This window comes from Neofelis nebulosa, chromosome 8, assembly GCF_028018385.1.
Source record: "Neofelis nebulosa isolate mNeoNeb1 chromosome 8, mNeoNeb1.pri, whole genome shotgun sequence".
NCBI classification, from domain to species: Eukaryota; Metazoa; Chordata; class Mammalia; order Carnivora; family Felidae; genus Neofelis; species Neofelis nebulosa.
This window is the reverse complement of record NC_080789.1, coordinates 6,547,249-6,568,703: the sequence shown is the minus strand read 5'-3', so window position 1 is coordinate 6,568,703 and position 21,455 is coordinate 6,547,249. Positions and strand designations below refer to the sequence as shown.

Below are 21,455 nucleotides of genomic sequence, written 5' to 3'. Positions count from 1 at the left end.
CTGCTTAACCGACTGAGCCACCCAGGCGCCCCCCCCCCCCCCCAAAAAAAACATTTAAAAGAAAGGGACATCACTTCAATTTTCCCATCTGTGAGATGGGCAGACAATGGGACCTACTTCGGGGGGGGGGGGGGGAGGGGGGCACGCCCTGGGCACACAGCAGGTGCCAACAAACACTGTGATGCAGGCAGGGAGACAGAGGAGCCTCCGGGGGCCCATACCCTGCCCCCATGGTGACTGGCACTCACCTCCTTGTCGATGAGCCTCAGTGGGTACTTGATGTCCGGGCTCTCAAGGGTGATGGCCGGGGTGGAGCGATGGAACAGCTTCATGAGCAGGTTGTAGAGGAACCAGACTGGGGAGAGGACCACGTGGCCCAACTGAAATGACAGTGACAGACCCACGAGGTCAGCGTGGGCACGGGGAGGGGCCTGCCACCTGCCTTTCCCACAAGCACACCAGTTGTTTCCAGGTGTTTCCACCTCCAGGCCTCTCTCTCCTCTTGCTGTCCCCTCTTCCAGGAGCACCCTCTCCCCCACATCCTCATCCAGGGAACCCCATCACCTACTTTGGTGCCGGCTGGGAGAAGTTACAAAAACAAGACACGTGAAACCTATCAGCTATTCCTAAGTCGCTGGAAAAGCTCCATTTCCCAGACGAACCAGGACAAAGAAAGCTACATAACTGGGCATGTATCCCTTTTCACTCTGGCTGCTAGGAAGCTCAGAGTAAAGCTCACAAGTAACTATGCTTAACCTTGAGCACTGTGTGCCTGTGCTCCCTCCCTCCCTCCTTCCCTTCCTTTAGTCAGTTTCCCTGGTCCTATTAAGTGATCTCAAGTGCTAGCTCTATTTAGACAGACAAACCCCTGAGCCCCAGGATTCCGCCTTCAGGTGTGGGGGACAGCTGAGGCACTGAACTGGACACTGGGAAGCTCTGCTCCTTGTTGGCTGTGTGATCCTAGGTAAGTCCCTTCCCCTCTCTGAACTGGACCAGGTGACCTGCAAGGTCCCCTGAAGCTCTGAGAGTCTACTGCTCAGCACCATGCTGAGCCCCACACAGGTGTTAATCTCAGGACAACCCTCATAGGGTTGCAGATGAGCAAACAGCTCAGAGGGGTGAAGCGACTTGCCCACACTCACACAGCTGGTGGGTGGGGAGCTGCACCTGCTTCCCCAGTCACCCTCTTAAACTACCGGCCCATGCTCACCGTGCTGTGTGACCCCGAGAGGCTCCTCCTTGCCAACGCCCTGCCCCCCACATCTCAACCTCACAAAGACCCTAAGAGGTGGTTTCGATTTTTGAAAAACAGACAAAACCCAAATCTACTGGCCACCTGTGCTTTCTAGCTGTTTCTTTGTCCCTGGGCAAATCACTTAGCCTCTCCGAGCCGCTTCTCCATCTGTGAAACGGGATCATTTCATCTGTCTACAGCCATGAGGAAACAGTGAGGACTATTCTCCAGAATAACTGGCCAGGGCTCCTCCAAAATGTCAATGGCACACACACAAAAAAACAAAAGCAAAGAAAGGGTGGAGAACCGGTCCAGATTAAAGAAAGCTCTTGTGGGTTGAACGGTGGCCCCCAAAAGATAAATACATCCAGATCCTGGGAACGTGTCCTCACCTGGAAAAAGGGTCTTTGTAGATGCAACTCAACTAAGGGTCTTGAGACGAGATCATCTTGGAATACCCTGGTGGGCCCTAAACTCCGTGACAAGTGTCACCGACAGCCACCAGAAGCAAGAAGAGACAAGAAGGACCCTCCCCTAGATTGCCAGACAGGTGATCTGCCAATACCTTGATTTCAGGCTTCTGGCCTCCAGAACCGTAAGGGAGTCATTTCTTTTATGCTAGTTTGTGGTGATTTTTCACACAGTCCTAGGGAACCAACACAGAGGCCAGAGAGACAGAACAACGGAATGTGATGGGTGGCTTTGGATTGAATCCTGGGCCAAAAATAAAATAGTTATAAACGGCAACACTGAGGCAATTGGCAAAATATGAATTAAGGCCCACAGATTAGACGTGAGCATTGGATCAATGCTACTTTCCTGATCTGATCCACCGCCCTGTAATTAGGGAACAGAACATCCTTGCTCTTAGGAGGCACCCACTGAAGTACTTAGGGACACTGTGTCTGTAACTTACTCTCAGATAATTAAAAAAAATAAAACATGCACACACACCTAACAAAGCAAATACAGTAAGCATTTACAGTTGGGCCATCCGGGCAAAAAGTTTACAAGAATTCTTCGTACATTCTTGCAACTTCACTGTAAGTTTGAAATAACTTCAAAATAAAACTAGGGCTGGGGTGGGGAGAAGGCCACAATGGTGGTTCAAACAGTGAGGCTGGGAGCACAAAACACTGCTTCTCCAGAAAGCTGTCTCATGTCTTGTTCGGCACCCGTGACCAGTACACCTCCCTGACTTCGGTTCTCTCACCAAACGACCATGTGTTCTTCTTATCATAATCCTACTAGATCCCTTTTTTTGCCTTGGTTGCCAGGAAGCTCAGAGCCAAGTTCTCTGCTGGCACGGAGGCCTCTCTGCTTCCTTTGAGGGCTTCCTGAGGTAGTGAATAGACTTGCCCTATTGGAGGTGGTCCTTGCCCTACTCAGGGCTGGGTGAGAGGACCCTGCTCTCTCGAGGCCCACCCTACTGCTCCCTGGCTTCCTAGAAGCCTTGCCAGGATTCCCACTCTGTGTCAGGTGCTCTGGCCGAGTACCTGAGCCTCAGTGTCTCATCTGTAGAAGGAAGGTAAGAGCTACCGCTCGGCCCACCTCCTGGGGGAGTCAAGATATGAGATGAGAGGGGCGCCTGGGTGGCGCAGTCGGTTAAGCGTCCGACTTCAGCCAGGTCACGATCTCGCGGTCTGTGAGTTCGAGCCCCGCGTCAGGCTCTGTGCTGACGGCTCGGAGCCTGGAGCCTGTTTCCGATTCTGTGTCTCCCTCTCTCTCTGCCCCTCCCCCGTTCATGCTCTGTCTCTCTCTGTCCCAAAAAAAAAAAAAAAAAAAAAAAAGTTGAAAAAAAAAATTAAAATAAATAAATAAATTAAAAAAAAAAAGATATGAGATGAGATAAGGGTGCCCAGGCCACAGAGGGATGTGGGCGCACACACAGGAGCTTCTCTTGACCCCCAAGTGAAGGAAGGGCAGAAGCACCAAGATCCCGCGCCAGGCCTGGCCCCTGCTCCCCAAACCGGCCCGGCGGCTTCAAGTTACCCTGTTGCGGCTGTGGGCTGCGGTTACAGGCGCTTTGTCACAGGCGCTTTGTCGGGCTTAGAACAAGGTGCCTCTCTCCCAGGCGGGGCCTCCAGGCTGAGTGCGGTCCAGGCCTCACCCCACAGAGCCCCGGGTCTGTGATTGACGGGTCCGAAGGAACGGGCTGTGGGAGCCAGCCAAGGCTCCCCTCTCCAGCCCCACCCACCACGCGGCAGGGGTCTCTGGCGGCCGCACATTTAACCAGCACCTACCGCGTCCCAGGCCCCGCACAGCGTTCTACCCATCCTGGGTCTCATTAAAGGCCCTCGTTAAAGCCCCAGCCCAGCTCAGGACCTCAGGAGAGAATCGTGGCCTCTCCAGGCCCCACCCCCCTCAAGTGCAAGAGGACAGTCTCCTCCAGGGCTGGGGAGGACAGGAAGACAGGTGAGAGGGCCGTGCACAGAGCAGACGCAGCGAACGTTCCCAAGCTGGCACGGCTCCAGGAGTGGGACGTGAGCTCCCGGAGATAATCCTCGTTTTCATCTTAGCTGTAGGCGCTGTGATTATCACCAGGTTACAGATAAGGAAACTGAGGCCCAGAGAAGGTCAGTGTCTTGCCCCAGGTGCACCACAGCGGATCCTTGGACGACCACACTCACAAGTGATACTACTGTCCCTGTTTCTCAGAGACGTTAAGTGACTTGCATGTGGTCCTACAGCAAGTCAAGGGTGGAGCCAGGACTCAACCCCAGGCCCGTCTAGCCCTTCCCGAGCCACCTCCCAGGACAGGTGCCCTCTCTGTGCCCCAGCCACAGAGCCCAAGGCCCGAATCCCACAGCCTCATACCCTGCCTCTCGTGATGAGGCCCCAACTGCCAAACCAACAGGCCACCCATCCCCTCCTCATACACCCACGATGGCTCCCCGCTGCCTGCCTCCACTCAAGGCCCCTGCTATGTGGCTATAACGCTGGCCAAAAGCCTTTCCTCAGGCCTTTGCACACTCTTCTTTCTGCCCCAGATGCCCTTCCTCTTCCCTCATCCAGCCAGGAAACTCCTACTCATCCTTCAGACCCCAGTCTAAATGTCAAATCTTCCCTGACTGGCCCCTCCCTAGCTCATCAGGCCCTCGGCAGACTTCCATAGCCCCTGCTCCCCTCTCTAAACTCCCCTGGGACTGAGGACTGTTCTGCAGATTCCTCTGCTACGGGCCCTGCCATGTCAAGCGGAGAAGCCATATCCATGGGGAACACTGGTTAGGGAGAAGGTGGAGTGAAGTTAGGTTTGCATCGTAGGGAGCCCGGGAGATGAACTTGAAGGACAGTGAGAGCCAACTGGAGTTGTGTCTGGTGCTCCCTGGAGTTTTGATTTCCCCCAACACGGCCGCTTGGCCCGCAGCTCATTGTACAATCTGCAGAGAACCTTCCCCTGTATTTCCTCACTGACCCGCAGCGGTAGGAAATAGACCAACTGCATTCTTCATTTAACAAATGAGGAAACCAAGGCTCAGGGAGGCCCTGGGTGGAGGCCGCAGTCCTAGCCCAGACCTTCCAGCTTCCAAGTACCAGCCTCGTGTACCCGGGATGCCAGCCATGGCTCAAACGGCTGGGCCAGAGCCTACGTGTGGTCATGGTCGCCGTGAAACAGCAGATCCTAGATCAGAAGCCCCAGAAGGGGCAGGGGTGGGGGGGTGGGGGAATCTGTGGTCTCATCACCATTGCATCCCCAGAGCTCAGAGCAGGGACACTCAAACATGTGTGGATAAATTCGTGAAGGGACAGCAACAAGCAACCCCCCCCCCCCCCCCCAGGTCTCTGTCTGACTCTTTTTATTTTGCCTGGAAGTTTCAGGAGTCAGGGCAAGAGGCCAGATCCCTCCCGGGTGAGGGCGGGGCACCAGCTCATCTTGTCCCTTTGAAGACCCACAGTCCTCCAGAGCACAGGCCGGGGTGGCTACGATCCTAGCTTCGATCCTGGCTTCCTGGCGGCTCCGCATCTGTGAGGCACGCCTACCGCGTGGAGGGACGCTGGGATCAGAGCCATGGCCGGAAGGAGCCGCCCATGTGGGCAGCTGATAAATGTCAGCAGCAGCCTTCCTTCCAGCCTCCGGTCCCCAAAACTGGGCTATGCAGAGCGAGGTACAGCTGCTTGGCTCCTATCGTCTCACATAATCCTCAAGCCTAGGAGACGGGGAGCTGATACCACCCCCATTTCGGGCGAGGAAACAGAGGCCTGGGTGAAAGACCTGGCCCGAGGGCCAGGATGTGAACCCAGGCGCGTGACCGAGTCCACGCACTGGGTCACCGTACCGCCCTGCCTCTCTGCGCCTGTGGACTCTGCATATGTACGAACTCCTGCCCGGGGAGGCAGCTGTGGGCAGACCCTCGCTGTCAGTCAGTCCTTCAGGCCGTAAACCCCAGTGAGCACACCTATCGGGACTCACGGGGGATTCGGGGAGCACCAGCCAGGGGGCCCTGCCCCTGAAGAGCTCAAGCCAGTGGGGGAGACAGACACAGTCCCGGGAAAGGGAGCGATGGAAAGTTAAAGGTGGAGGCTCTACCAGATTTACAAGGGGTAGGGATGCCCTGTTCCTCCAACCTGGGGGCAGAATGAACCCTGCAGCCCCTCCTAGTCCACGGTACCACCCCCGCCCCTGCAAGTCGTGGACAGAGTAAAGAGGAGGCGGATGGTGGAAGCCAAGGCCCCACCCCAGCTCCTCCTCAGCCTTGCTGCTCAGACACACACACACGTACACGTGTGTATGCACACATGCGCGCGCACACACACAGTCACCGCAGCCCCTCGGGGGGATCTAGGGGACAGCTGCCCCCCAGGCCTTGACCTGGTGCCCCGCGGGCCGCGCTCGGCCCACCGGGGAACCCACCACCTGCTTTTCCTCGCCTCTGCTGACACAGAAAGAGAGAGGGAAAGGGGCAGCCAGAGTCCCAGGATGTCTCCAGGGCGCCCCCAGCTCGCCCACCATTGCTGAGGGGACGGGCAGCCTTGCTGCCCCCCACACGGCACCCTGCCCAGCTGCCCCACTCCGTGGAGTTCCCTACCGGGACCCGGGCACCCGCTCTACCCAGGTGGGGTCTGAGCACAGGCCTAGCCCTCCCGGGGGGCCGCCGGCTCCCCGTGCTGAGGCTTACCTGCCTGCCGCCCGCCAGCCGCCCCGCTGGGATCTGAGTGTCCACCTCCCTCTGGGTCCCCTTCTCAGGAAGTGGAAGGAAGTGGGAGGGAGTGGAGGAAGTTCTGCAGCGGGGGGCTCCTGGCTCGGAACCGTGGGGGAAGTGCACCCAGGAGGAGGGGCAGGTGGACAGCAGAGCCACTTTCCGTGGCGGAGACACAGTCCCGCTCCCCTGGAGCTAGGGGCAAGGGCCACGGAAGAGCCACAGAGCTGCGGGGGCAGCGAGCAAGCCTGGGACTCTACCTGTCGTGGCGGTCTATCGGGGCCCACTGAGCACTCACGGATATGCCGGGGGCAGGGGAGCCACGGTCCCGGCTGGCAGGCCAAACCCCCGATGTTCCCCCAAGTGCCAGTCCCTGAGCTGGGGCCCCCTGGAGTATAGGAGGAGGCCTCCTGCAGAGCCTGTACACCCCAGATAAGAGTCTGGTGCCCAGAGCCTGAGCCGGCCTCCCGCAGACCCTGTGGAGCTGGTGCGCCAGGAGGCCCGGCTAGGGTCTGCTGTGGGCATTTTGGGCTACGTGGGGACCCCAGCAGGTCAATCCCTGCCCGCCTCTTGGACAGAGGGGGCCGTGGAGCTGGTGAGTCTCCTAACTCGCAAGGGGGTTGCAAGGGGGCCTTGGCAAAATGTATAGAGCGGCCACATGCTGGGGGCACAGTGACAAATCCAACCAGCACCAGCTAGAAAGCGAGAAGCACTGTGGGAAAACAGCAGGGGTGGGGGTCCGGGGGCGGGGTTGAGTAACAAAGGAGGAGGGTCAGGATGTTACCCTCAGTAATGCCCACAGGTTTGCCCCGGGCAAGGCTGCTCCTAGGTCTGGATGTCCCCCAGAGTCCTGGGCTGGGCCACAACTGCAGGAACAAATACCCGGAGGCCAAGAGAACCATTTGCCTCACCCTGAGCAGGAGCCTCACAGAGCCAGAGGAAGAGGCAGGCGCCGTCCAGGTCCCAGGCGCCTGGGGTGGAGGTGGCTGCGGACGCAAGTGGCTCTGGGCCTAATCCTCTTGATGCCCGCCCTGCCACTGCTCCCGGTGCCCAGCCAGCTCCCGGGACCAGAGCACGTCCGGGGGTGGGGGGCAGGAGGGAGGCTGGAGCACCCGTCCCCGGGCCCTCCACTGTGGCTTTTGAGAAATCCCAGAGAGGAGGCGGGCAGGGGAGGTGGGGGAGGGAGGCACCGGGAGTCCCAAAAGTGACAGCATGATGGTGGACTTTGGAGCCCCACGAGTTCAGCACCACCACCCCCAGCATGGGAAGGCGGCCAAGTGTGAGTCGCGTTTCTTCATCTGTGAAACCGGGCTCCTCGCGAGGGCCTCACAAGTCTTGCAGCCCCGCAGCAGCAGGCAGGGGTGCAGCGTGGTCACCGGTGCCCGGAGAAGCCAGGAACCCTGCCATGCAGCCGCATCGCCCGCACGCGCCCCCTCCCACATTCACGCGCTCGCAGAAACTCTCACACACGTGCACTCGGCCACACACCCTCTCACTCACTCATACTCTCCTGTACTCGCACCTCACACCACACCCACTCCGTATGCTCACACTCAGCTACACATCTGCACACACACACACACACACCCGCGGGCGCTCGCGCACTCTCGTGCACGCTCACAGTTCACAGCACACCCCGCCGTGTCATGTTCACACTCGGCCACACACGTGCACTCACCGACTCGCGCACACTCGCATTCTCACACGCGCTCCCGTGCACACTCGCACACTCGGGCACACGCCAACTTTCCCAGCCACACCCTCTCCCCCACCCTCGCTCGCAGGGCTCACGCGCAGCCCGCTCCGCCCTCCACGGGGCGGGACCCGGAGGGATGCGGGCGGCGGCGGGGCGCCCCAGTGCCCGTCAGCCGGGTGCCCGCCGCCCGCACGCCCCTCGGGAGGAGGGCTGGGTCCCGGCCATGGAGGGCCGGGGCGTGAGTCACGGCGCCCACCGGGCACGCGCGCGGCGGATGGGGGGGGGGGGCCCCGCGCTCCCGACCCCGCGGCCCCGTCCCTGCCCCCCGCGCCCCCCGCGCCCCCCGCGCCCCCTCCCCGCCTACCGTGCTCAGCTGGGCCCCCATGGTGGCGCCGCGCCTCGCTCGCTCCGCCGCCGCCGAGACAGTCGGGCCGCCGCGCCCAGGGCCCGCCCCCTGGCGGCGTCACCCTCGGAGGGGGGGCGGGGCCGAGCGGGCGGCCCCGCCCCTCACGCCGCCGCGAGGAAGGGGCGGCGGGGGGACCCCGCGCACGGCACGTGGCCCGCGGTGGGGTCGCCCCGCTAGCGCTCGGCCGGGCCCGGCTCGCTGGGCGGCCTCGGGTGAGACGTCGGCCTTCCCAGAGCCACCCCCCTCCTCCCCCCCCGCCCCTCCCGGCTCGTCGCCAGAGAGGGGGAAGGTGGCGCCCTCCCGCGATGGGATCCGGAACTTAAAATCCGGAAACCACCAGGCCACGCCTGGCCTAACCTCGCAGGGTGGCCCTGAGCGCGGTGCTGGGCCTCACAGGCGACTCGGTTTAGCTCGGGCCCCCTCCAGGCCTGTGAACGTGCTGTTCCCTCTCTCCGGGACACTATCCCCAGCTGCCTCAGGGCCAGCCCTGGCTTACTGTTTGGCTGTCAGGTCAGCTGTTCCCTACTCAAGTCCTGCCCTGCCCGCCCGCCCCCCCCCCCCTCCCCGTCTCCAGGCTGACCCTGTGTCTTCGTAGCACTTCACTTGGAGCCGAAGTCATCCCGTGTGTTGTATCGGGGATGGTCTGCCCCCAGCCCCACCGCATCCCAGTGGGCTGGGGACTCCCTGGGGGCAGGACTCTGCTCTGAAGTCCCCTGCATGCCCGGAGCCTAGCACAGAGCCTGGCATACAGTAGGTGCTCAATACTTGTTGAATGAGTGAATTTAACAGTATCTCCTCTGTGTAGGCCCACGATGGTCCCTGGGGGGCTCTCTGGCCCTAGCCTCCTGGAATGGTCTTGGACCCGGATGTGAGCTCCTGATAATCTGACTTGGTCAGGCTGCCAGGTGATGTGTTCCTGCAGCATGGTTCTGGCCAGGCGGAGAACTGGGCCTTCCAGGCAGAAGGAACTGGGCAGAGCCTGGAGGTAGGAACAAGGTGGACAGACACAAGGTCACAAAAGCCAGAGGGACTGGAACAGCGGAGCTGGGGGCACAATGGTGTGATGTGAAGTCGGGATGAGGCAGTATGGGGGCCTGGGTGGAGAGAACTGGAATGTGGGGGACTGTGGGGAAGATTTAGGCCTGTGGGGGAGTGAACAGCTGGTTTTAAAAGAGGAGTGGGGACAGTGTGGAGAGAGGGACAGAGAAAGAGATCTGCTGCCTTAGACTACAAGGGTAAATGTGAGAGCAGATCAGTTAGGCATGATTTCAGTTGTATTGGTCACATTTTAAAATTAATTATTATTATTATTACTATTATTTAGTAATCTGTATGCCCAACATGGGGCTCAAACTCACAACTCTGAGATCAAGAGTCGCATGCTCCACGGACTGAGCCAGCCACCGACTGATCAAAATTATTGATCACAATTTTAAGATCACAGTAGTTCTGTTTCTTTGGAGAGGGAGGGCTAGATTTCTCCCCAGACTCCACGGGAACTGCTCATCTCCTGCAGGACAGTAGGGCGGCCATAGTGTCGAGGGGTATGTGGGGAGCAGAGAGAGGGGCTGGGATGACATTGATTAGGTGGCCCCCTCCTGCTGTTAGAACTCAAATCAAGCGGGTAGTTTTAACTGCCATTTACTGGTGTGACAGGCTCAGGCCTTCCCCATTCAGGGTCTTCCTCTGTGGGAGGTGGGGGAGGGCACAGTGTCTTTAAGACTTTTTCTTTTTTTTTTTTAATGTTTATTTATTTATTTATTTATTTATTTTTTTATTTTTTTTTGGGACAGAGAGAGACAGAGCATGAACGGGGGAGGGGCAGAGAGAGAGGGAGACACAGAATCGGAAACAGGCTCCAGGCTCCGAGCCATCAGCCCGGAGCCCGACGCGGGGCTCGAACTCATGGACCGCGAGACCGTGACCTGGCTGAAGTCGGACGCTCAACCGACTGCGCCACCCAGGCGCCCCAATGTTTATTTTTGAGAGAGAGAGAGAGAGTGTGTGTGTGTGTGTGTGTGTGCTCAGGGAAGGGCCAGAGGGAGAGAGGGGGACAGAGGATCCGAAAAGGACCCTGTGCTGACAGCAGTGACCCGGCCGTGGGGCCGGAACTCACAAACCATCAGATGTCATGACCTGAGCCAAAGTCAGATGCTTAACTGACTGAGCCACCCAGGAGCCCCAAGACCACTTCTAATTCTGATATTTTATTTCTGGGTGTGCCCTCAGGCTTGGAAAAATACCCAATGGGCAGAGAAATTGCAAGAATAGTGCAATGAACTATCAGATTCCCCCGCTGTTACCATTTGACCTGTCTCTCTCTCTCCCATCCTCCCTATATGTTTGCTTTTGCTGAGCCATAGAGAATTACAGATATGTGACCTTCACCTCTGAATACTTCACCACATTTCTCCTAAGAACAAGGCTGTTCTCTGACATACCACTGTTCAGTGATCAAGTTCAGGAACTTTAACATTGATACGATACTGTTACCTAGTCCCGGGTCCACGTTCCATCGCCCCAGATGCCCCTGTATGTCCTTTCTGGCTGTTTTTTTTTTTTTTTTTTTTTTTTTTTCTGGTTCAGGGTTTAATCCCAGGTTAAGCGTGGAGTTTACCTGGCAGGTCTCCTTCGGATCAGAGGGCAGGTGATGGACTGTTCCCTGTTGTTGCCCGGCCCGGTCTACCTACAATAAGGTAACTTCTTTGATGCTATGTGAATGCCCTGATCCCCAACAAATTTTGATCCAGCAATTTTTAGCATGTGCGGATGCTGCTTGCCTGAATCAGTTATCACTGAGGAGGTGGTTTAACTGGCTTACAAGGTGCTTTGGGTTGGGGGAAGACCTTCATCCTAATCATTCCTCAAGGTCCTTCCATGAGCCAAAGAACAGAAACTCCCCCCAAGCCTGTTTGCCTTCTGGGCATGCCCTGCCAGCTGGGAATCCCCTCCTCTAGTCAGGGGTTTGATCCTTGGGAGAGACTGAGAGGATGGAAAAACCATTAGTTTCATTTGCTAGAAGAGGAAGCTGAGGCCCAGGGAGAGGAGAGAAGTGGCCTAAGTGGAATAGCTCCTCCCGAGGAGTCTCTGGGCTCCATGGACGAGGCTGAGCGTTTGGGAAGGAGACTTCCGGGCAGAATAACGGGCAAGGTTTCTGGGTCCAGGTTGGGGCTCTCTGACCCCTGACAGCCCCCCTCCCCGGTCCCTGTTATCTGTGTAAGATCTGGGTTGCCAGATTTCGCAGATAAAAATATAGGGTGCCTGGTTAAATTTGAATTTTAGTTGAACAGTGAACTTTTTTTTAGTAGTTAAGTATGTCCCAGTTGCTGCACCAAAAATTACACTAAAACCTCATGATGTCTAGGATGTTTGGACTGACACTCGGGTTGCCAAGTAAGATACAGGACATCCAGTTCAATTTTAATTTCAGGGTACCGATGAATAATTTTTAAACTCAGATGTAGGGAATAAAAGCATGTGTGGCAGGTGTTATCAGACGCAAGAAATGAGGCAGGTGACATTGGTGGGCCTTGAATGCTGGGATGAGCTGCCCTTCTGTCAGAGTAGATGACAGCCCTGGAAGAAGGGACTTGAGCTTGGAAGGCCCTTGCCAGATAGTTCTAGAAAGGTCCCTCTGGGGGCATCTGGCTGGCTCAGTTGGTAGAGCATGCGACTGTCGATCTCGGGTCGTGAGTCCAAGCCCTAAAGAGAAAGCTTCCTCTGGCTGTGGGAGGCGGGGAGTGTGGGCAGAGGCGAGCAAGACTGAAGGTCAAGGACCAATCAGGGGGCAGCTGCAGTGACCAGTGACATGCCATAAGGTTCAGACGAATGCTCAGGGGATGTAAAGAGCGTTCAGGGGGCAGGACCTATGGGGCCTGAGGCCCACCAGCTCAGGAAGGTGGGCAGGAGGCCTCTGGCCTGGCATGAGCGGGGTAAGTTTAAGGGGCTGTGGGAGAGGGGGCGGGGAAGGCCTGAGAGTCAACGGGGTCCGGCATCTGGAGTTCAGAAGGGGCCAGGCCCGAGGAGAGAATGGCTCCGGGGCGGGGAAGGAGGGACGCAGGGCTAGGGTGGGGCAGGGGGCTGCGCAGCGGGACCCGGGAGGCATTTCTGCCCAAATTACCTCCTGCCCTAGGAGGAACTAGGGGAACATAGTAGCAGCAGCTGCAGGGCTGGGGTGGCTGCCTAGCCAGAGGCCGAAGCATTAATGGTGGAATCCAGCCGCCTGCTCCGTGTGTGAAAGTGCTGGGACAGGGAGCGTGTGCTGGGACAGGAGGTTAGCCCCAGGGTCACCAGACCTGTTCTGCCGAGGCCTCTTTGGAAGCCAAGCAGCCTGCTCTGGCACGGTCTTCGTGTGGGAGGTTGAAGAAACAGGAATCCGGGCGGTGTCTATTCTATGTGGCAACCTCATCAGTTCTCCTCGGAAGTACTCGAAGCCCAGTCCCAGCCGAGCTCGGGAGCCAGTCATTTCTTACCCAGGGTATCGTGTGCCCAGCTCACGGAGGAGAGGCGTGGCTCAGAGAGGGAAGAACCTTGCCCGAGGCCACATGTCACAACAGCTGATGGGGGTTTGGGTTGGAGTTTGAACCCGGGTCTATTTGCTTCTGAAACTCAGCTCTCCCCATGGCCGCCTGACCCTGGAATTAGGCATCTGTTTTCCCTCTTCCCTGTTGGCCTGGGCTGCCTTACAGCGAATGGCAGGGACTGACTCCGGGGTGGGGAGCTCCGGGTCACTCCCCGTAAAATACTGCCTTCTCTAGACCAGAAATTTTCTTTCCTTTTTTGTTTTTAAAGTGTATTTATTTTGAGAGAGAGAAAGAGCACAAGCAGAGAGGGGCAGAGAGGGAGAGAGAGAGAGAATCCCAAGCAGGCTCTGCACAGTGTGGAACCTGACGTGGGGCTCGAACTCATGAACTATGAGATCACGACCTGAGCCGAAACCAAGAGCCGGATGCTTAACCGACTGAGCCACCCAGGCGCCCCTAGACCAGAAATTTTCAAAATCTTGGCTCTTGCCATGTGGCCTTGGGCAAATCACTCCCCTCTCTAGGCCTGTTTTCTTGCCTACAAAATAGACGACCATCTAGAATCTAGATAGAACCTCGCCAGAACGCAGGTCGCAAAGTGCTGGCCGAAGGGTGGCATCCAGCCCACGGGAGAATCTGTTCTGGGTTTTGGCTTCATTTGAATTAATTGCCAACTTAGGATTTCTGGCTTCTTATGATAAATCCGAGGCTCTTGCCGTATCAGCTTCCAGCCTGGGGGCCCTTCAGGTTCTGATGAGGCTGAGGTTCAGGTCCTCCCGAGGTGCTCCGACAGTGTGTAATTCTCATGCACTCTGCCCCCTGGAAAGCAGGAGTCGAGGGTTCTAGGCTTGGCTTTGCCCAAACCAGCCGTCTAGGGCCAGTGACCACTCCTCTCCGGGACACGTCCACAAACAGGGGTGATCCGCATATCTCAGAAGGCTATGTTGAGGGTTAACTGAGATGCCACGTGTAAACTGCTTCCCAAATCTGGGTCTGTGGGCAGGTGGAAATGAGAGCTGGAAGGAAGCAGCATAGAGCCAGGGACACACATAAGCAGCAAGCTGAAAACAGTGGGGAGGAAGCGGGGGCAGGTCAAGGCCTTTCACTCGCGGGTGAAATCAAGGGAGGCCTCACAAAGGAGGTGACATTTGGGCTGCCACCACCAGATTCATGCATTCATTCCTCATATCTTTACCAAGCACCTACTATGTTCCAGGCATCATTCTAGGTGCTGGGGGTCCAGCAGTGAGCAAGACAAAAATGCCTTTGAAGAGCTGGCGTTCTCGTGGGGGAAAACAGAATACAGCAGAAACAATTAAAAAAAAAAAAAAAGACATGTAATGTCTGGTGGAAAAGGAAAGGCAGAGCAGGGCCAGAAGGAGACGGGGGTAGCAATTTTATGTAGGGGCCAGAGAGGCCTTCCTGGGGTGATGACATTGAAGCAGAGACCCGAAGGAAGTCAGCAAGCAAGCCCTGTGGATAAGTGGGGAAAGAGCATTCCAGGCAGTGAGAACAGCAAGTGCAAAGGCCCTGAGGCGGGAGTATGCATGGCTTCTTTAAGAAGCAGCAATCCTGTCGGTTTATTCCATTTCTGTGAGGCTAGCTTTGACCACTTGGCTCAGCCGACGGCCAGGCTTTACCCTGTAAAGCCGTATTGCATTTAAGAAGTCATCTATGGGATGATCCTTTGAGACTGTGATTACATGATTTGACTTAATCCTCATAAGCAGCCCTTTAGCAGTCTTAAAATATGTCTGTAAATTCTTTGACATTCCACCCTTTGAGAGATTGGGGGTTTGGGTCCCCTCCCCTTGGATCTGGGTTCTGCGACTTCTTGACCAATAGAATATGGCAGAAGTAAATACAAATCAAAACCACAATGAAGTACCACCTTACACCCGTCAGAATGGCTAACATTCACAACTCGGACAACAACAGATGTTGGCGAGGATGCGGAGAAAGAGGATCTCTTTTGCGTTGTTGGTGGGAATGCAAGCTGGTGCAGCCACTCTGGAAAACAGAATGGAGGTTCCTCAAAAAACTAAAAATAGTTTTTACTAAAAATAGTTTTTATATTGCTACGACCCAGCAATTGCACGACTAGGTATTTATCCAAGGGATACGGGTGTGCTGTTTCGAAGGGACGCATGCACCCCCATGTCTGTAGCCGCACTATCAACAATAGCCAAAGTATGGAAAGAGCCCAATGTCGATCGATGGATGAATGGATAAAGAAGATGTGGTCTATATATACGATGGAGTATTACTCGGCAATGAAAAAGAATGAGATCTTGCCGTTTGCAACTACGTGGATGGAACTGGAGGGTATTATGCTAAGTGAAATTAGTCAGAGAAAGACAAAAATCATAGGACTTCACTCCTATGAGGACTTCAAGAGACAGAACAGATGAACATAAGGGAAGGGAAACAAAAATAATATAAAAACAGGGAGGGGGACAAAGCAGAAGAGACTCATAAATGTGGAGAACAAACTGAGGGTTCCTGGAGGGGTCGTGGGAGGGGGGAAGGGCTCAATGGGGAAAGGGCACTAAGGAATCTACTCCTGAAATCACTGTTGCACTAGATGCTAACTAATTTGGATGCAAATTAAAAAAATTAAAAATTTAAAAATTTAACACAACATAAAAAAAAAAAAAGAATATGGCAAAAGTGACACTCTACCATTGGCGGGGGTGGGAGGGGCAGCCCATAGGAAATGGGTGGCCTCCACGTCCCGTCTCCTGAGATGCTTGCTCTTGAAACCCGGCCACCATGCTGTGAGGAAGTCCTAGCAGCCCATAGAGAAGCCCCCGTGGAGAGGAGCCCAGGCCTCGGACCCTCCGCTCACCTGAGCTCCCAGTCAACAGCCAGCACCAACTTGCCAGCCATGTGAGCACGCCATCTTGGAAGCAGGTCCTCCAGCCCCCGTTGGGCCACCTCAGCCGGCGCCCTGAGGAGCAGAGCTGAGCCACCCCCTGCAAACCCTGATCTAATTTCACACAGGTGAGAGAATAAGAAGACCGTTGCTGTTTCACACCACCAAGTTTTAGAGTGGTTGGTCACGCAATAATAGTTAACTGGAACAAACCTCACGAAGACAGTCTCCCCATTTTATAGATGAGAAACTGAGGCGCAGAGGATTGAAATAGTTCACCCAACGTCTCATAGCCACTTAGTGGGAGAACTGGCCTTCGAAATCAGCCTCTTTATGTTGTATTTTGATGACCAGAAGTTCTGAATCTTAATGAAGTCCAATTTGGCGATCTTTTCCTACAGTAAATCTGTTTTGTGCGGATAGGCAGTTTCGAAACATTTTTTTTCCATGTATGACTACATAATCTCTGTGGACATTAAACACACAATGGTGCTTATTTTTTACTTTATATTTTTTAAATTTTTTTTAACATTTATTTATTTTTGAGAGACAGAGCGTGAGCAGGGGAGGTGCAGAGAGAGAGGGGGACACAGAATCCAAAGCAGGCTCCAGGCTCTGAGCTGTCAGCACAGAGCCCGACGCGGGGCTCAAACTCACAAACCTCGAGATCATGACCTGAACCAATGCTTAGTCCCATGCTTAACTGGCTGAGCCACCCAGGCATCCCACATAATGGTGTTTAACAGCTGCCCGATGTCCCACTGTGTGGAGTACTAGCCTTTATTTGACTAAGCTCCATTCACAGGTATCTAGCTCTTTCCTAGTTTGTCACCATTTTGGACAATACTGTGGGCAATGCCCTTGCACGTACCTCTTTGTTTTTCCGATTATTTTGTAAAAGGTACGTGCTTAGACGTGGAACTGCGTGGGCAAAGAAAGAGCAAAGTTCAAAGCTTCCTGGCAACACGGCCAGACTGCCAGATGGCACGTCGTGTGAGCAGGTGAGAGTTTTCTAGGGTGGCCGTTACCAAATGACGACAAACGGGCTGCCTTCCACAAACAGAAAGCTATTCGCTCACAGTTCAGGAGGCCAGAAGTCTGAAATCGAGTTTGGTTCTCTCTGGAGGACCTGAGGGAGTGGAGTTCCTACGCCTCTGTCCTAGGCGCTGGCGGCTGCCTGAACTCTTTCGTGTTTCTCAGCTTGTGGCACTGGGGTCTCTGCCTCCATTTTCACGCCGCCTTCTGTCTGCGTCTGTGTCCTCCCCTCTTCTCATAAGGACACCAGGCATTCGATTTAGGGCCCACCCTAAATCCAGGATGATTTAATCTCGAAATCTTTAAATAATTACATCTGCAAAGACCTATTTCCAAACGAGGTCACAGGTTCCGGGGGGGACACATCTTTTTTTTTTTTTTTTTTAAACATTTATTTATTTATTTATTTATTTATTTTTATTTATTTTTGGGACAGAAAGAGACAGAGCATGAACGGGGGAGGGGCAGAGAGAGAGGGAGACACAGAAACGGAAACAGGCTCCAGGCTCCGAGCCATCAGCCCAGAGCCCGACGCGGGGCTCGAACTCACGGACCGCGAGATCGTGACCTGGCTGAAGTCGGACGCTTAACCGGCTGCGCCACCCAGGCGCCCCAATTTATTTTTGAGACAGAGAGAGACAGAGCATGAATGGGGGAGGGTCAGAGAGAGAGGGAGACACAGAATCGGAAACAGGCTCCAGGCTCTGAGCCGTCAGCCCAGAGCCGGACGCGGGGCTCGAACTCACAGACCATGAGATCATGACCTGAGCTGAAGTCGGCCGCTTAACCGACTGAGCTACCCAGGTGCCCCCAGGGGGACACATCTTTTTGGAGGACACTATTCAACCCACGACAGAGCTGTTTCGTTGCTCCTTGGCACAGCCGGGTTGGGCACAGGATATTCCCGGCCCGAGTCCAAGCTGGGGGCACCCCGGGGCTCACGCAGATCTGGGCGGATCTGTCCAACCCCGTGGTTAATGGCTGTTTGTGTGAGCGGCCAGAGGCCCTGGGAGGGAGCTACCCTTGGGAGCAGGAGCTGGGCACCCGGGCATGACAGCCTTCACCCTTCCGGAGCACCTTCCAGCACCACTGCGCTGGGTCCCATATGTGGTGAGCTGCACCCCAAAACAAAGTTAGCCACTGAGAGAGGGGGCAATTCTGAGTATCTCACAGTGTCCATCGCGGGCTGTCGGCCCGGGGGAAGTGGGCGATGGGGTCTGGCCTTCCGGGTGTGGCCAGGTGCTATTATAACTCCGCTAACCCCCGCGGTAAGTGTGGGCTACAGTGGGGGAAACTGAGGTCCTGAGCTATTCGGGAACGCACCCAAGGTTAAGTGCTGGCTGGCTTCAGAGTCCATGATCTTAGCACGTGTGATGTGCTACCTACCGCCCGAGCAGAAACCCGATTCAAACTTCGCTGACCAGGGAGGGCTTTACCAAAGGCTCTTCGAAGGAGCTCAACAAATCAAAGGAGGCGCCCTGGGAGAGCCTGGGAATGGCCTGGATGCTGCCAGGACTCGGCTCCTGCACATCTTTGCCTCTCTCGTCCAGGGAGCTTCCTCTCTCCAGTCCTTCTGGGCCCCTTCCCGCAGGGATGCGCCTCCCGCCACCCACCAGACCGGTTTGAGCGAAGAAATCTTAGGGAAGGGTCCTGATTGGTCCGTTTTCTCCTATGTCCTTCTTTGGGGACTGGCGCTCTCCGATTGGCCCATCTTGGGTCAGGTGCCTCCCCTTAGCCACCATTCTGGTGAGGGAGGTGGAGTCAAGCAAGGGTGGGGTGGGTGGGGGCGGGCTTGGAGGCGGGGTAACTCCCACTGAAAGCGCAGGGCTGGTGAGCGGTGGGCCCAGGAGGGTCCCCAGGAGAAGGGGTCAGCAAGCCAGTGACCACAGGGCAGTTGAAGTGAGCTGACTGCCACCCACTGGGAGTCACCACTGGGTCCTAGAGCGGGAAAAGACTGCGTTCCTGACTTACTGTGTGACCTGGGCAAGGGGAGGATGGCAAGGTGCTCAGAGAACCTGGGAAGGCTGGGTGACTATGCAAAGGAGGAAGGGAGCCCCCGGGTGCCAGGCGCTTTGCCTTTGTGGAGAGATAAGATCAGAGATGGTGATCTGGGCTCTGTCTTCCCCTGTATTTTCCTCCTTCCCTTTCCCTGCTCTGGCTGCCCCGGGGGAAGGGCTGGGCGGGGGCAGAAAGCCCGCAGCCTGTCTGTGAGAGGAAGAGGGCTTCCAGCATGGTCAGGGCTCCTTGAGAACACACGGAGCAATAAAGGCTCCCAGCCCTGACCAGAGAGGTGGACCCAGGGCTGGGGCAAGGCGCGGGAGGCTTAGGGAGGTCCCCCTCTGGGACATGGCCCTTCTCTGCCCCACGCTGGGATCCAGGGCTTTCTGGGCAGCTGCACGGGGTTTCAAGCTGGGTTTCCACTCCCACCTCTGCTTGGTTCTTGGACAACGGGACAAGACGTTTCTAATGGCATCTGCTTCCCGAGCGGGCCACACTGCCAGAGGACAGACCCAGGTGGTGTGTAGAAAAGCCCCTGGGCCCCACAGGGATGAGGAGGCAGCAGGGAGCTGCTCAATTTCAGCCACCTTATGCCGATTTCTGAAGATGGGCGTCTTGGCCAAAACCTGTGGACCAGCCCCACCCAGCCCCCCACTTGTAACTCCTGAAGACTCTAGAGCTGAGGTTGTGTTTCCTCTAGAGTCTTGAATGCGGTTCATATGAGGACACACCAGTGACCTCACTTTATTCTCACAGCAACCTCTGAGGCAGGAAAGCCTATCACCTTCTTATAGATGAGGATCCCAAGACAGGCTCAGAGAGGTCCAGGAGCTGCCTGGGATCACACAGCCCCACAGCAGTGGCTTCAGGAGCACCCAGTCTCTACTGTGATCTCTCAGTCTCCTCTCCTGTCCTCTCCTTTCACTCATTTGACAATTTTTTAAAATGTTTGTTTAGGGGCGCCTGGGTGGCTCAGTCGGTTAAGCATCCGACTTCGGCTCAGGTCACGATCTCGCGGTCCCTGAGTTCGAGCCCCGCGTCGGGCTCTGGGCTGATGGCTCAGAGCCTGGAGCCCGCTTCCGATTCTGTGTCTCCCTCCCTCTCTGACCCTCCCCCGTTCATGCTCTGTCTCTCTCTGTCTCAAAAATAAACGTTAAAAGAAATATTTAAAAAAATAAAAAATAAATAAAATAAATAAAATGTTTGTTTGTTTGTTTGTTTGGACAGCAGGGGGAGGGGCAGAGAAAGAGGGAGAGAGAGAATCCCAAGAAGGCTCCGCACTGTCAGCGCAGAACCCAATGCAGGGCTGAAACCCGAGAACTGGGAGATCATGACCTGAGCCGAAATCAAGAGTCAGAAGCTTAACCAACTGAGCCACCCAGGCTCCCCTCATTTGACAATTTCTTTGAGGACCAATCACACCCCTAGTCCCTGTGAGATCTGAGGGCATATGGCGGGGAACAGGCTAGGACTCCCTCAAGGAGCTGCAAAGTTCCCTGTTTACTACTTGGGTGACCTAGAGCTTGGCCTCTCCGAGTCTCAGTTTCATCATCGGTAAAATGGCTACAATAACGATGTGCTCCTAATGGTGTTCTTGAGAGGATCCAATCAGATCATCTACACTCTGGGAGGAAGCTTCTATGCACCTGTACACTCGAGCGAGAGTTATGCCCCACCTCTCCACGTTCAGGGCAGCTGCATAAGTTATTTGGAATTCTTCTATCTGCGAGATTTGTCTCCTCTCCCCTTTTCATTTATTTATTCAACCATTGATTTATAACAGTATGGACTTGTGGCTATATTTTTATTTAAAAAAAAGTTTTTCATGTTTATTTATCTCTGAGAGAGGGAGCGGGGAAGGGGCGGAAAGAGAGGGAGACACAGAATCTGAAGCAGGTTCCAGGCTCTGAGCTGTCAGCAGAGAGCCCAATGCGGGGCTCGAACCTACAAACTGCGAGATCATGACCTGAGCCGAAGTCAGGTGCTTAACCGACTGAGCCACCCAGGCGACCCTCATGGCTATATTTTTAAACAAATTTTCCTACTTTGGGTTATCGTCCAATTCTCTCCTTCTTTCTTTGGCCATTGGTAACTCTTTCAGTTGGCCCGCGTCCCTTTAGCACAGCATTGTGTGTGTTTAAACATTTCCTTGGTTCCTGGTGCTACAGGGTGCCCCAGGCTTATTTCCTATAAATCCTTCCCCAGGCTTAGAATCAGCCATTTCTCCAAGGAGCTTTGGTTCCTCTTTCTGAAGAATGGCATTAGAAACCAAGGTCTGGCTGAAGAACATTCTGTTGCTTGGATATATGGTCTATTTATCCATTCATCTGTATATGGATATTTAGGTCATTCACACTTTTTTTTTTAATTCTTATTTTTTTTTTTTTTTTTTTTAACGTTTTTTTTTTTTTTTTTTAATTTATTTTTTTTGGGACAGAGAGAGACAGAGCATGAACGGGGGAGGGGCAGAGAGAGAGGGAGACACAGAATCGGAAACAGGCTCCAGGCTCCGAGCCATCAGCCCAGAGCCTGACGCGGGGCTCGAACTCA

General features: G+C 55.3%; 1 protein-coding gene and 1 long non-coding RNA gene across 2 annotated transcripts in view; one reads left to right on the top strand and one right to left on the bottom strand.

Moving 5' to 3' along the window:
- Window positions 1-8,579, bottom strand: part of LOC131518749 (NADH-cytochrome b5 reductase 3) — a 28,482-nt gene extending 19,903 nt beyond the window's left edge. Inside the window, exons 1-2 of the mRNA XM_058741123.1 lie at window positions 8,433-8,579; window positions 249-380 (exon numbers count right to left, since the gene is read on the bottom strand). Of these exons, the coding sequence (XP_058597106.1) occupies window positions 249-380; window positions 8,433-8,453 (153 nt within the window). The 5' untranslated portion in view covers window positions 8,454-8,579. The remainder of the gene's footprint in view (window positions 1-248; window positions 381-8,432) is intronic.
- Window positions 8,580-11,183: 2,604 nt separating this feature from the next.
- LOC131518751 (uncharacterized) lies at window positions 11,184-21,253 on the top strand. Its single transcript, XR_009265268.1, has 3 exons — window positions 11,184-12,406; window positions 16,774-16,873; window positions 20,133-21,253. It is a non-coding gene; the product is annotated as an uncharacterized LOC131518751 (long non-coding RNA).
- The last annotated feature ends 202 nt before the right edge of the window (window positions 21,254-21,455 follow it).